This window comes from Nannobrachium achirus (genome assembly GCF_963921795.1).
Source record: "Nannobrachium achirus genome assembly, chromosome: 12".
Lineage (NCBI taxonomy): Eukaryota > Metazoa > Chordata > Actinopteri > Myctophiformes > Myctophidae > Nannobrachium > Nannobrachium achirus.
This window is the reverse complement of record NC_137832.1, coordinates 2613873-2629681: the sequence shown is the minus strand read 5'-3', so window position 1 is coordinate 2629681 and position 15809 is coordinate 2613873. Positions and strand designations below refer to the sequence as shown.

At 43.2% G+C, this 15809-nt stretch overlaps 1 protein-coding gene across 2 annotated transcripts in view; it reads left to right on the top strand.

Moving 5' to 3' along the window:
- Positions 1-15467, top strand: part of LOC308296360 (uncharacterized protein) — a 30461-nt gene extending 14994 nt beyond the window's left edge. Inside the window, exons 3-13 of one of the 2 annotated variants that reach the window (XM_080739617.1) lie at positions 2478-2519; positions 5152-5196; positions 6244-6591; positions 8189-8248; positions 8419-8466; positions 10326-10409; positions 11000-11122; positions 12043-12087; positions 12192-12263; positions 13876-13950; positions 14855-15467. In XM_080739617.1, the coding sequence (XP_080595743.1) occupies positions 2478-2519; positions 5152-5196; positions 6244-6591; positions 8189-8248; positions 8419-8466; positions 10326-10409; positions 11000-11122; positions 12043-12087; positions 12192-12263; positions 13876-13941 (933 nt within the window). In that variant the 3' untranslated portion in view covers positions 13942-13950; positions 14855-15467. The remainder of the gene's footprint in view (positions 1-2477; positions 2520-5151; positions 5197-6243; positions 6592-8188; positions 8249-8418; positions 8467-10325; positions 10410-10999; positions 11123-12042; positions 12088-12191; positions 12264-13875; positions 13951-14854) is intronic. The other variant, XM_080739618.1, reaches the window with a different exon arrangement.
- Positions 15468-15809: the final 342 nt, after the last annotated feature.

The window sequence follows — 15809 nt, the reverse complement described above, 5'->3', positions numbered from 1 at the left end:
GGAATGTATGTATGATGATGTCAGATATCATAGACGTCATAGGACTTTCACATAACGAATAACTGAGTAAGCATGTAAACCCGTAAAATCTATATTTGGGCATGGCTGATTTATGACCTCATCATGATGACACGAGCAAACACAGCTGAATTGTATAAATGATCAGTGCAGAAACCAACAGAAGTATTTGACCCAGACTCTTCGATTTAAACATCAACAAAGGTGTGACGTTTGTTGATGGTCACAAAGGTGTGACGGACGGCCGGTGGAGGTTTTCATAGTAAACTGCTCCCTAACGGTCGCAAATACACAGCAAGTGACAATAACACACTTTACAAATGACATACATAACACCCTCCCAATACAAAGCTAGCGGTGTTCGTTAAGGAATCTAACAGCAGCAGGAACAAAGGATCTCTTCATTCTCTCATTAGAGATCATAGGCATCAAAAACCTGTTGCTAAACTTGCTACGCAGGTCCTTAAATACCTTATAAAGAGGATGGCCTTCGAAGGAAAGAATAGTGTTCAATTTCGTCCTCATTTGCTTGGCTATAATGATATCCAAAGTATCCTGAGGGAGGCCAATCACTGAGCCACCCTTTCTAATCACTTTATTGATCCGGTTTTGTCATCGGCCGTGATGTTGCCCCCCCAGCAGAGCACAGCATAAAAGAGGACACTACCAAGGATACCTTGGTAGAAAACATGAAGAAGTGACCTACTGATCTCAAAAGATCTGAGCTTTCTCAATTGAAAAACTCTAGACTGAGCTTTCTTGAACACATAATCTGTGTTCATATTCCAGTCCAGCTTCCTGTCCAAGTGGACACCAAGATACTTATAGGACTGGACTATTTCTACCTCCTGCCCTTTAATGATGACAGGTGAGATAGGCACCTTCTTTTTACAAAAGTTAACAACTAGCTCTTTGGTCTTTTCTTCATTAAGCAGTAGAAAGTTATCCAGCGAACAAATAGATCGATTTCATTTTTAGTTGGGTTGCTTAACAACTACTTCATTCTCTTTGCTACTATTTTGATTAATCAGGGGTGAACCAATCGCCGAAGACTGCCTCTTTGGCCACGCCCATCCCAGAAATGGCTGCAGTAAGGGCTTTCAGACTGAATAATGGAGTGAAACCAAATGAACGTTCAGGCAGGCTAGAACTCATTTGTAACTCTGGGAGTTTAATGAGCGTGGCAAAGCATGAGCTGCTATGGGACATCATATAATTACATCATTGTGTAATTAATTATGTAATTGGCTTCAATGTTTATAGTGTCTGTTGCATAACGAACACTCTTCTAACAAACACTCCCGAAGGGAAAAGATACGCTTTAATACCGGTTAAAACAATACCTTCTTTAGTACAGTTAAAACCATACCTTCTTTATCAGTGGTTAGAAGGGTTAAACAATACCTTTTTTTATCACAGTGGTTAGAAGGGTTAAAACCATACCTTCTTTATCACAGTGGTTAGAAGGCAGAGCAATAAAAGTCTCTTGGCATCCATTCCCACAGTACATTGTTTTAACAGGAACTTTAACCAACACGTAGGTGGTTTAGAATATTTTACATTTCTGAAGGCTCACCTCTGCCGACTCCACCTCTCTCTTACCTTACATATTGACATTGTTGTTTGTTGACTCAAGTTCAGGTTCCCAGTAGCCAGAGGCAGTACGGCAGTTAAAGTACATATATTACAGTTATACTCATTGATCGTTGCCATGTTGGATCGTGGTGGATATTTGGGACAAGATGAGAGGACAATAAAGCTGCTTTTCCACTACAGGGCTGAACCAGAACTAGAACCAGAACTTTCCAGAACTAAGAACTTTCAAGCTCCTGTGAAGTTCCGGGACCAAAGTTCTGCTTACGTTTTCCATATAACCAGACCTAGCCGGGAAGGACCCAAAATGGCCCTACCATAGGTTCCCAGAACTCAAGTTTAGTTCCACATCAAGAGCAGGACCTGAGAAAAGGTTCCCAGAACCTTGTCTGAAACCGGGCCGTGTGCTATATGGAAACAAAACCAGAACTAAAGAAATATAGGTTCAGGTTCTGGAAAGTTCTGGTTGACTATAACAGCTCTGCAACTTGTGATGGCCCACATATGCCGTGACAGGAAGTCGAACGGGGAGTGGTTCTATCACGCCATGCGCGACTGGTCTTAACTGGCGGTGCATTACAGCGCCACCTGGCCGTCTGGCGTGCACACTACAGTGTTTATCATTCACTGTGGCGTCTCAGCGTAAACGCAGGATAAAAAGTGAGAACGCAACGACGGTACTTTGTGGTTTTCTCTTAATTCTGATCCTTGGCGTGTAAACGTGGCCTAAGTAGTAATCTCTCCTCCCTCTCTCTCTCTCTCTCCCTCTCTCTCTCTCTCTCCCTCTCTCTCCCTCCCTCCCTCCCTCCCTCCCTCCCTCTCTCCCTCTCTCTCTCTCTCTCTCTCCCTCTCCCTCCCTCTCTCAGATTTCAGAGGCCCCAGAAGCTGTCCCTGTTGCAGAAGTTGAGGTAAAGTAAACACACAAACACACACACACACACACACACACACACACACACACACACACAGCCAGAGGCAGAGATAGTGTAGAAGGTGCATGGCACGAGTCATGTCATTCACACGTGTTTTTTTTTTCTTCTTTTTTTTTTTTAAGTCAACCGGTTTCACAACTTCCCCAAAGAGGCCCCTGTGTGTGTGTGTGTGTGTGTGTGTGTGTGTGTGTGTGTGTGTGTGTGTGTGTGTGTGTGTGTGTGTGTGTGTGTGTGTGTGTGTGTGTGTGTGTGTCTGTCAGTATGTGTGTACAGTACACCAGCACACTTGTGAGTTTCAGTGTGCCACTTTCACACATTTTGCCACGGACATAGTTAGAGTTATGGGGATCCACTCTTAGAGTTATGGGGGACTTTGGGGGTCCTTACAATTCAAACCTTTGAGAACCACTATTACCACTCCTATAGAGTGGCCCACAGTGTCATAGTAAATCAGTGTCATGCATATTCACAAGAAAACCTGGAGGCTTGACATTCAGTAATTAGGTATTATGATAAAAATAAGAACATTATAATGGTGTTTAATGGTGACAAAGAATATCCATGCATTCAAGTCTCCATTGGGTAAAATAACAATAATCTTATCTCCCAATTAGGGAATCTTTCTGGTTGGGTATTATGATCACAATAGGAACATCACAACGGTTTGTAATTCCGAAAAATTACCATTTACCAAAATTACCATTTACCAGGGACAAGGCCTAGTCTTTGCCACCGGGACATAATGTGTCTGTGTACATGGACACATTGACCCCTGTACATCGTTCATAACAGTCTGAAACCTCCAAGACAGCTAGAGGCCCTGTCGTCATTGGCTGGCCTTTAAGCCAATGGCGGCCTTATTACCCAGGTCGTAATCCCACCTGGGTTGGGGTCGTAACGACACCTGGGTTGGGAAACAAAGAGGATCCTATAGAGTCCAAACACCACAGCACAGCTCGCGGCAGATCGGTTGTGCAACCGCCACACCGCACTGCATGTGAACACGCACACGCACGCACGCGCGCCGCGCGCGCACGCACACTGCACGTGAAGCCAGAGCTATAGAGATATGTACTAGTTGAGCTGTGGTGGGTAAAAAAGTATAGTGTTTCACGCACTGTAAGTAAAAGTATCAATGCCGCAATGTAGAAACAATACCACTAAAAGTCTGGCATTTATAAATGTACTTGAGTAAAAGATCTAAAGTATTACGCATGACATCAAAATGTACTTACAGTACCAAAAAGTAGAATGTATTCATCGTTTTGCAGAATCGTCACAATGCATTGTAGATCGTCTATTTTCAAATGGCCGAAATGTACGTATAGTGCTGAAGTGGTTAATGTATGTTTGTGTAATAGCAATCTAAATCTACAAAGTAACTACAGTAGTAACTAAAGTGTTCAAACCATTGTAGTGGGGTAAAACTATAATATTGACATGTTAGTGGAGTAGAAGTAAAAGTACTGAAGATTGGAAATACTCCAGCAAAGCAAAGATATCTAAATTAGTTTTACCAAAGTACAGTACTTGAGTAAAAGAACTTAGTTACTTTACACCAGGGTATATATGTGCCTTTTATCAGCAGGGAGTGTTGCAAGCACCCTTGGGTGCAGGGAGGGAGGGAGGGTGACACGTGTTACTCCACAGCTTCCATATATGGGCGCAGAGGGGCGGGGCGGCGTGTTGCGGAGTTCAGAGCAGTGGTGTAAAGTAACTAAGTACCCTTAGTACTGTACTTCAGTACAGTCTTGAGGTAGTTGCACTTTACTTGAGTATTTCCAATTGTCAGTACTTTTACTTCTACTCCACTACTGATCTCGATCCAAATATTGTACTTTAAACTCCACTACATTTATTTGAAAGGTTTAGTTTCTAGTTACTAGTTACAAGTTACTTTGCAGATTTGGATTATTGTCACAAAACATACATTAACCACTTAAGCCCTATATACGTTTCGGCCATTTGAAAATAGCCGATCTACAAGCTCACAATGCGACGCATTGTGAGCTTGTAGAAGTAGAAGAGGAAGAACATGCGCTAGACCTCTGTTTCCCAAACAGTGGGTCGGGACCCATTTATGGGTCGCGAGTGAATGTCCCTTAATTTTCTGTTTACTAAATTTTGTCATGATAAAAATTAAAATCACACCCAATGTGAAGTGAGCGGTGGTCGTGCTTGCATAACGTCATCAGACTAGGATTTGAGTCTAGGATGTACAGGGTATGCTACACACACACGTTTTGTTATGGCAACACGCTGAGGAAAAAGGCTACAGACACACAACGATGACATCACTAGACAAACATGATGCCACGTACACACATTTTACTATGGCAAAACGCTGAGGAAAAAGGCTACAGACACACGCACAGCCACGTATAGGAGCGGTTTACCACAGCTCAAAAATTAAATAATAATATATGAATAATACAAATAAAATAAATACATATATATATTAATAATCAAAGACATGTTTTCCCTTAATTAGAAAGCAAATGTTAAAGAAATGGTGAAAATGTAAATGCCTAGGGGCAAACATTGGATTTCTCGTTTGTCATTGTGATGTCATTGTGTGATGTCATTGTGATGCCATTGTGTGCCGCAGGTCCAGCCAGAGGAGGCCGTCGCCGTCACCGCAGAGGTGGAACAGGTAAACAGCTGATCTACAAGCTCACGCAGTGATCTACAAGCTCACGCAGTGCAGCTCGTAGAGCGGAGGAAGCGGTTGAACGTGAATGTGACGTCACATTAATGACGCCCTAATTATCATTATCATTATCATCGTACGAATATTCAAACCGTGTCATTCTCTATGTGTGTGTGTGTGTGTGTGTGTGTGTGTGTGTGTGTGTGTGTGTGTGTGTGTACTAGGGCATTAACGACTTGTGATTTTTGCAAGTCGACTCGACTCAGTAAAAAGTTGAGTTGAAGTCGACTATCGTTTGATGACGTCATCACATCACACACAACCCCCCAATTATTTTGACGGGTCCCCAGATGATTAACTTAATGTGAAACATTGTTTTCTCACTCAACAGTAAACAAACCAACATAAAGTTTAAGTGTATAGAGGGTATCTACACATTTCTAAAGTGACAATTTAAGGACTTTTTAATACCCCTAAAATGACAAATTAAACATTGGCCAAATTGTCAGACAAATAGGCAGAAATTGTGAAAATAGACGATCTACATGCTCTGCTATTTTCACAATAGATTTTCTTTTTCAACTTCGACTTTCGACTTTCTCTGGTGCGAGTCAACTTGTGTAATGAAGTCCACTGAGTCGACTTGTCGACTTTTTCGTTAATGCCCTAGTGTGTACATGTGTGTGCAGTGGTGGACTTAGGTGCTAACGCATTTTTTGACGGAGCCCCTTCCAACAAGTCTCTGATAAAGTTCATGTTATTTCACAGTCACCTGATGAACTGTGCCTCTCTCCACCACTGTGTCTGTTGTTAATCCATAACTCGTCAATCACCGTGTCTGTTGTTAATCGATAACTCATCCCCTCCCAGACCATCGCTAATTGTATCGTAGAATCCGTTCGTACATTGTTGCATGTAGGCGTGTGTTTTCGTTCATTGTATTGTGGTGTGCGTTTGTGTTTGTGTTTTGTGTCCATGCGTGTGTGTTTGTGTGTGTGTGTGTGTGTGTGTGTGCGTGCGCGGCGGCATGGGCGCGTGCCGTGCACACAGACGCACGTGGTGTGCGAGGCGGAGGCCATAGCTGAGGACGAGGAGGAGGCAGAAACGGCGACAGAGACGCAGGCAGAGGCTGAAACACAAGAAGAAGAAACAGAAACACAAGAAGAAGAAGCAGAAGCTCTGGTTGAAGCAGCGCTGGTCGAAGCCGTTGAGGAGGAGGAGCCTGAGACGCTGGAGGCGGAGCCTGAGACGCTGGAGGCGGAGCCTGAGACGCTGGAGGCGGAGCCTGAGACGCTGGAGGCAGAGCCTGAGACGCTGGAGGCGGAGCTAGACGTGACTGAAGCTGCGGTCCATGAAGAAGAAGAAGAAGAAGAAGAAGAAATCTCTGTTGTGCCTGAGGTGTCCTCAGTCGCCTGACCTCTGCACTCTCTCTCTCTCTCTCTTTTCCACCAGGGTTTAATTTAAACCGGTTCAGTTCTTTTTTTTCCTGCCTAATATTGAACCAGTTCAGAGCAGAGGTCATATTGCCATGCTGGCTTGTCGTGGACATTCTTTTTTGGGTCAAAATTCTATCTTTGCCACGGGCAAAGCGGACAATAATTCCAGAAACACAGTAAAGAGATAGCCCTGAATAACCACAACAGATCTGTAACTCTGAGAGTGTAGAATATGTACACTGCCCTAGGGTAGGTAATCCTAGTCTCTATACTGCCTCCCCCTGGCCAGCCGGGGCTCCTGATGGAGGGGAATGGAACTGGTTTGAATAACGTGTTCCTTCCACGCGCTACGTCCAACCGGGGAAGCTCCCCCTGTCAGGTGATAAGAAGCAGCTTGGACTCCTTGTGCACTGAAGGAAGCATGAGCTCAGTTCGGGGCTCTCCCCAGGTTGGCAGAGGAAGAGCAGAGCCCAGGTTTATAGCTTAGGCAACTGGCACTGGGTGAAAACATTAATCGTGGGATAAAAAATTAAGAAAAAGAAAAAAAATGCCAAGACCATGTACAGACAAATGTTGATGACCAAACGCTACCTACTGGTTCACAGTGTTTCCACTAGAAACGAATCGCTTCAGAACCCTTTAAAGTCAGTTCGGAACTGGAACCAAAACATGTCTGCCGGTTCCGTGAAAGCACCAAGGTTCCAAGAATATAGAACAGAACCGGTTCTGGAAGAACCAAACGTTATTTCGGTGGAAAAGAGGCATTTCTCTCTTTCTGTCGCTCTTCTTTTTTTCCTCTCCTCTTCTGGGCACCAGGGAATAAAAGTCGCACTTGTGGTGTTTTGTGTGTTTGTGTGTATCTGTGTGTATCTATGTGTGTGTGTGTGTGTGTGTGTGTGTGTGTGTGTGTGTGTGTGCGTGTGCTGCATGCACTTTACATTCCTAACTGTCCTTCCTCATTTCACTCCATCTCATTTACATTTTAACCACTTAAACCCAGGGTTGAAGGTCGGGCTCCTCTGACATTGTAGCAGTAATAATAATAAGTCATAAAATAGAAAAGAAGAAAAAAATCACCATGCAAACTAGATACAATAGCTTCAGTACATCAGTGTCACCTGGTGGTGGCAGTGTAACTTCACACTGTTGGCTTGCTGAGCGACACCTTTATTTACCCCCCCATAATTAAAAATTGTGTTTAAATTAAAAGTATAAATTAAGGTTAAAGTGGTTGAACCAATTTTCATGCTATAGCTATGATTAACCAGTTCTGCTGGGGAGCTCCTGGATGTTGTTAGCCTGGGTAGCTAGCAACCTGCTATGCTACGTTCATTAGCCAGCGCAGCAGGCTGTCACCCAGGCTAATGAACGTAGTGTAGCGTAGCAGGCTGCTACCCAGGCTAATGAACGTAGCATAACAGGCTGCTACCCAGGCTAATGAACGTAGCATAGCAGGCTGCTACTCAGGCTAATGAACGTAGCGTAGCAGGCTGCTACTCAGGCTAGGACGTTGGAGTGGTTCCAGAGTCCATGAATGTTTCTGTTTCCTCTCATGTCAGGAAGTCCAGGTTGTCCAGGAAGTTCAGGATATTCCCGCCCCAGCAGAGGAGATCCAAACGGTGAGAAACAACACCGCCCCCTACGGACCAGTGGTTAAAACACAACTCATATGTTTTAATAAATAAAACAACAATAATAAAACACAACTCATATGTTTTAATAAATAAAACAACAATAATAAAACAGAACTCGTATATTTTAGCTGAAGTGTTTTGTGTTTTCTCTTCAGCCTGAGCCAGTGGTCGCCCCAGAGACAGAAGCTCCCGTAGCCGAACAGGTAACATTTATACCTTGATTAAAAACCCACAGAGGTAAACATGTATACCTTGATTAAAAACCCACAGAGGTAAACATTTATACCTTGATTAAAAACCGACAGAGGTAAACATTTATACCTTGATTAAAAACCCACAGAGATAAACATTTATACCTCGATTAAAAACCCACAGAGATAAACATTTATACCTCGATTAAAAACCCACAGAGATAAACATTTATACCTTGATTAAAAACCCACAGAGGTAAACATTTATACCTTGATTAAAAACCCACAGAGATAAACATTTATACCTCGATTAAAAACCCACAGAGATAAACATTTATACCTTGATTAAAAACCCACAGAGGTAAACATTTATACCTTGATTAAAAACCCACAGAGATAAACATTTATACCTCGATTAAAAACCCACAGAGATAAACATTTATACCTTGATTAAAAACCCACAGAGGTAAACATTTATACCTTGATTAAAAACCCACAGAGATAAACATTTATACCTCGATTAAAAACCCACAGAGATAAACATTTATACCTCGATTAAAAACCCACAGAGATAAACATTTATACCTCGATTAAAAACCCACAGAGATAAACATTTATACCTCGATTAAAAACCCACAGAGATAAACATTTATACCTTGATTAAAAACCCACAGAGGTAAACATTTATACCTTGATTAAAAACCCACAGAGGTAAACATTTATACCTTGATTAAAAACCCACAGAGATAAACATTTATACCTCGATTAAAAACCCACAGAGATAAACATTTATACCTTGATTAAAAACCCACAGAGGTAAACATTTATACCTTGATTAAAAACCCACAGAGATAAACATTTATACCTCGATTAAAAACCCACAGAGATAAACATTTATACCTCGATTAAAAACCCACAGAGATAAACATTTATACCTCGATTAAAAACCCACAGAGATAAACATTTATACCTTGATTAAAAACCCACAGAGGTAAACATTTATACCTTGATTAAAAACCCACAGAGATAATCATTTATACCTTCATTAAAAATGATTAAAAACCCACAGACAATCATTTATACCTTGATTAAAAACCCACAGAGGTAATCATTTATACCTCAATTAAAAACCCAGTAAGTAAACATTTTTACCGCCAATAAAAGTCCTAAGACTTTTGGTTGTTGAAGATGCAGTAGCTAATAAAAGTGTGGTTGCTGTGATATATTCTGCAGCGAGTTAACTGTCATGTGAAGCTCAACCGATACTCGAGCTAGCACCAACTTCTCAAATGTTTTTCCTTCAATTTCCAATTGCATCTGGTTTCCATCAACTTCCAATGGCAGCGCAAAAGTTTATCTAGTGAAAATAAAGTTTCCCCAGAACGACAGTGTGTTGCCCTTTGGGCAACCACACTAATAAGCAAGGTAATACATCAAGAATGCATAGAAATCATAATCTAAGAAAACAAACGTAGGTAGACCATGCACCTATTCAGTAAAACAAAACAAGTGGATTTTTGTCCTGGGGTTTTATCCTGGGGTCCAGGAGGGAGAAGAGTCTAGGCCGAGGGATCGTTGTCCTGGGGTTTTTAGCGAGGGTTCTGTCAGCATGCCTGTGTTGGCTGATCTGAGTGAACGGGTGGGGTTGTAGGGGTTGATCAAGTTTTGGAGGTATGGAGGACCTTTGGCTGCTTTGAAGGCCAGCATCAGTGTTTTGTACTCTGTGCGGCCTTAGAACTGCTGCCAACTGTTTGAATCTTCTCTCCGAACTGTTGAATAAATCCCTTTCCCCCTTCATCTCTCTCTCCCCCTTCATCTCTCTCTCTCTCTCTCTCTCTCTCTCTCTCTCTCTCTCTCTCTCTCTCCTACAGACGGTGGCGGAACCAGCGATGGATGACTTCGTCATCACAGACTCGGCCCCAGCGGTGGAGGCAGCCATGGCTGAACCCGAGCAGGTCTCTCACCAACACTGCTTTATACTTAATTATCGGGCGGTGTGCAGCACGTCGCAAATAGCCGATCTAAGCTCACAACGCGTCGTGTTACCAGCCATTGTGAGCTATGATCGATCGGCTGTTCACACCGAGTGTTGGCCCCACAAAAGTTACGCTATCATAATAATAATAAACTTTATTTATATAGGCAAGTTTACAAAGTGCTTCAAATCACACCTGAAAAACCCCAAGAGTGTGGAGGAAGAAAACTAAAAATCAACAATAAAAGCATAGACAATTCAGTTAAAAACAATACCAACAGCCAAAAACCTATTTTTAAATTTTTGGGAAAATAATAAGAAAAAAACAATAAAATGATAAAATAAAATAAAATGACCAGTAGCCTACTCTTGATAAAAGCCATTCTGTAAAAGTGAGTTTTAAGAATTGTTTTAAAAGTAACCAGTGAGGTGTAGCCTGTCTAACTTCCAGAAGAAGATTCCTTACAGCTAGGGTTAAACAGACTCCTGTGGTAATGGGACCAGGAATAAGGACACACTTTAGTTGTACACTGTGACGTGTTGGTGACCTGATCCCCTAACACCATCCAGGCACCTGCCGTAATGACTGAGGCTCTCGACGCCCTATCGGAAGCTCCGGAGGACGTCGTGGCTGTCCCTGAGCCCGCCCCTGAGCCCGCCCCTGCCCCTGTCCCTGTCGAGGACGTTGTCAACGTGAGACATCAGGGATTTAGTGTTGGCGGCAATATTCAATAACCTTAAACTGCAGTACTATGCTACTATACTAACATTGCACTGCAATTATCCTTAACTACACTACTATTAACTAACCGTACACTGCAATTAACACGTATGCTGCCAGAGTTTTGCCATAACTAATGTAGATTAACTGGCATGGATCTATTGTTTTTACCTGATATTCGTTGGCGCCGTGCACACGGAAATTCTAGTCTCTATACTGCCTCCCCCTACCCTCAGCTGGGGCGCCTGATGGAGGGGAAAGGAACTGGTTGGAATAACGTGTTCCTTACACGCGCTACGTCCTACCGGGGAAACTCCCCCCTGTCAGGTGATAAGGAGCGGCTTGCACTCCTCATGCACTGAAGGAATCATGATCTCCAGTCTGTTGCCCAACTTGCCCTCCCCATGTTGGCAGAGGGAAAGCAGCGCCCAGGATTACAGCTAAGGCAAGGCTTAGCAATTGGCTTAGCAATTGGCACTGGGTGAAAAATGGGTTACAAAATCGTGGTATAAAAAGAAAATTGTAATAATAATAATCAATTAATAATCAATCCCTATTTTAGGTAGGTCAAACAGGTTTCAAATATTTTTCTTAAATCTCTAAAATAGTGAAAATGCGCCACATTTTGCGCTTGTAGGTTGACCTACCTACCTACCTACCTACCTACCTACCTACCAACTTACCAACCAACCTACCTACCAACTTACCTATAAGAACTTACCAACCTACCCACTTACCCATCTATCTATCTATCTATCTATCTATCTATCTATCTATCTATCTATCTATCTATCTATCTATCTATCTATCGCATGATGAATATCATTGGTTGAGTGGACAGTGAACAACAGGATTATGTTAAAGTTAAAGTTGTATTTCTTTTCTTCTCCAGGCTAAAGAGCAGATCGAAGCCCAGCCTGAAATCGAGGCCATGAAGGTATGTTTATGTTTATTGTCATTATTTTCATGACGTGAAGCTTCTCTGCAAATAGAGTTGGACTCTTGACATTTCTGTGTGTCTGTCTGTCTGTCCTCCTGCAGGACGAGCAGACGCTGGAACCTGTGGTGTGTCAGACACAGGTGGCCATGGAGCCAGTCCAGCTGTCCTCCATGGTAAGGACCAATGTTGTTTTTGACAGCAAATTTTGATTTAGTTTTAGTCATAGTCTTTTGAATAAAATGTCATTTAGTCATAATTTAGTCAACTGAAAAGTTTTAGTTTTAGTATAATTTTAGTTGACTAAATATAAGATTTTAGGCGACTAAATCTACAGTTGATTTAGTCAACTAAAATGTATTTTGACAGGCCTGATGGCATCATAATGACTGATTTTACACTTGGTTGTGTGCTGAAAATAGCAGATCTACAAGCTTACAACGCGTCGCAGCGCGACACGCTGTGAGCTTGTAGATCGTCTATTTTCATCTGAGAGCAACCAAACATAAAATGACTCTCTTCTCCCCCCATTTTCCCCATATACTTTTACAAAAATATTTATAACAATTATGTTAAGCCTCGAACAAAGCCATCCAGGATGGCAGTGAATCATCAGTGAATCATCATACAACCTTTGATCCTATGTGAAAACATATTTTAATATTACATTATTTGATATACTACATTTAATAAAATAATACCCTTTGTTTAGCGATTTTCAAAACGTTCTTTTCATAGAAAGCGAGGTGTCTCTAAGGCTGTGCCAGGATGAAGGCTCAGATACAGGACCAGGAATTACACTGTCCCGCGAGGGCTCCGACTTCAGTAACAATAAACTAAACTGCTTCGCTACTCACCTAAACAAAGAGCAGTCTTGCGTTGTTGAAAGTCTATTCTCCGCGGTGGTGAACCTCTCAGCACCCCACCCACTCTGTAAAATACAATGTTTTTGTCATGAAATAAAACGCATCACCTCCACCACCGCAGACCCATCCCGGAAATAAGAATACTCAACTCTGGCTGTCGAGGTTGGACAGTGGAATTCCTAAGACCTCGCTAATGCTCTGGACCAGAGCTATACATACCGGTACATATAGACCGATTTACTGAGCGACACCCTGTAGAGGGCCCCGCCCCACCATTGCTGTGGTGAACAGTCGTGTACAGTAACTTGTAGCCTAAATTTACTTAAGTACTGTACTTAAATAACATTTTGAGTATTGATACTTTACTTGAGTATTTCCCATTTTCAAAATTGTTACTTCTACTCCACCACTTGCTGCTGTTTGCACCGTAGTTGCACCGCAATTTGCATCTACAGGGAAGAGCTCAGAAAAACGGTCTATTCATGGGTTGCATTTGTAGTCCTACACGGCCATGTTGAGGACCAACATGGCCGTGTAGGACTACAAATGCAACCTACATACAGCTGTTAAAAAGTTAAATAGTAGACGCTGTACAAGTGAGACATCTAGTGGCCGAATGTTGTGTCTTAATGGACAAATGAGCACTTTGGTAGAGCTGTGTGTTGTGTAGTGGTGTACAGCTCTTTTAGCCTGTAAACCAATGCAAACAAAGCTGACGCAGACAATATAGATCAGTGGTTCTCAACCAGTGGTCCCTGAGAGGGGGTGATCACTCCTGGCCTTTCTAAGGGAGAACAGATATCTACCTCCTGAAAGGTGCTTTTGGAGGTATTTGGTCAGATATGCGGGTATTGAGGGAACTGAGGGCAAAGTGGCATTGATTATTATTAAAAGCCAATCCTTTGCTTCCTTCCTGCTGCAGGAGCTCCCCCTAGAGGGCGGGCTGACCAACGGACACATCGCTCCAGAGGTCTCCATCGAGAGCTAAATGCTCCAGGTCAGCTTTCTCACTTTTTGACTGCAAATTGTGATTTTAGTTTTTGTCAGTCTTTTGAATAAAATCCCATTTAGTTTGAGTCATATTTCAGTAATCTGAAAAATCTTAGCGTTAGTTTAGTTTTAGTTGACTAAATATCATAGTAAACTGCCCGTGCAGTGGCTTGCACATTTTCTTTTGGGGTTAGGTTGCGTCTATAATGGCCGCTTGTTTTTTACGCTTGCTTTCTCTGCTATTGTAGGCTCCGGGGTAGCGTGTTGGTCACTCGCCAACGTGCCTGGCACTTTGGCTGACTGGTTAACGTACGCGCCCTGTAAAGTAGCGGCCTGGGTTCGCCTCCCGGTTGTTGCCGTGGTCGCGCTACACCAGGGTTCCCCAATTAGTTTTCCCCAAGGGCCGAATTATGTCTAGGGTACCAAGCCGAGGGCCACAACATTGCAGGGGGCGACGGTGGCGTTCCCACTACTCCAGCGACAGTTTTCGTCGTTGTCGGGTGAACATCTTGTATGTCCAAAACCGTTCGTTTTGAATTTATCATTTTAAAAAGGATTTAAACTAGTGAAAACAGCCGATCTACAAGCACACAACGCCTCGCGGTGCGAGGCGTTGTGTGCTTGTAGATCTGCTGTTTTCACTACTTTTGTGCGACGGCCTAGTATGATTTGCGAAAGAACGTACAAATTTGGAGATACGAGATTTCCACCCGACAACGACGATATACTAGTGTTGTTGCTGCTCTTATACCACCATTATTACTGGGGTTGGTGTGGGCCAGACAGTAGCCCCCCGCGGGCCGCAAATGGCCCGCGGGCCGCCTAGTGGGGAACCCTGCGCTACACTATTTTAGAGAAATCATGAACACGTGTGCAGATCTTTGAATATACATATTTTTCTGCGTCAACAGATCTCCTCAGTGGTGAGTGGGAGGATTGAAGACTTCCCTGGGAGTTCCAAGCAACCAGCAGGCTTCACTTTTCATTTCCTTAGGGTTTACAAAGGGAACTTTACTACCAGGAAACTGAGCGTCATCTCCACTTCCAAGTGCCTTTCCTGCATCCAGTTCTCATGACAACACAACACACAAACTGAAACAAAAAAAACAAACAAACAAAAAAACAAAACAAAACAAACGACAAACCAAAAGTCGGCATTCGGCTACGAGCGACGACGGCGTCGGGATCGGAAACTCTTTGCGTTTTTATTCTAAGAGCGGAAACAACAGCGTGATCGTAGCTCCTAGTCCTAGATTCTTCTGTATTTCACTCCCGGAAAATAAAAAAGGCGCGATGCGTTGCGATGCGCACTTTGGATCCGCGTCGCTTACGAGCGACGCAGCGCGCAACGAAATACGGCAGAATCGATGACACGGTGACTGTAGTTTGTAACTTTGGACCATGTTTTTGTAAGGATGGGATTGTTTAAGATTATATGTTTTTGTTCCATTTCTTCACATCTCAACATCCTGGATGTTTTGACCTTTTCTCTGAACGGGCGCGGTCGGCAGATTGTACCATAGCCCCCCCCCCCCCCCCCCCCCCCCCCAGCCTAAGCCCCTCCCCCTTTTGTTTCCTCTCTTCCTCTCTCCCTCCTGTAGGCCGTGGGGGTCATGTGTGTGCGTGTGCGCGTGCATGTGCGCGTGCAGCAACTTCACTGTCGAGGTCCCTCGGTAGCCAATAGGATCGTGGCGTTCAGCTGATATCCTATGACAGCGAATACGAGCAGACCTGAACGGAGGGAGGGGGGTTTGGGGGGGGGGTGTAAAAGACTGTCTTTTCTCTCTCTCTCTCTCTCTCTCTCTCTCTCTCTCTCTCTCTCTCCTCTCTCTCTCTCTCTCTCCTTTTCTAACCTGTAATTTTGTA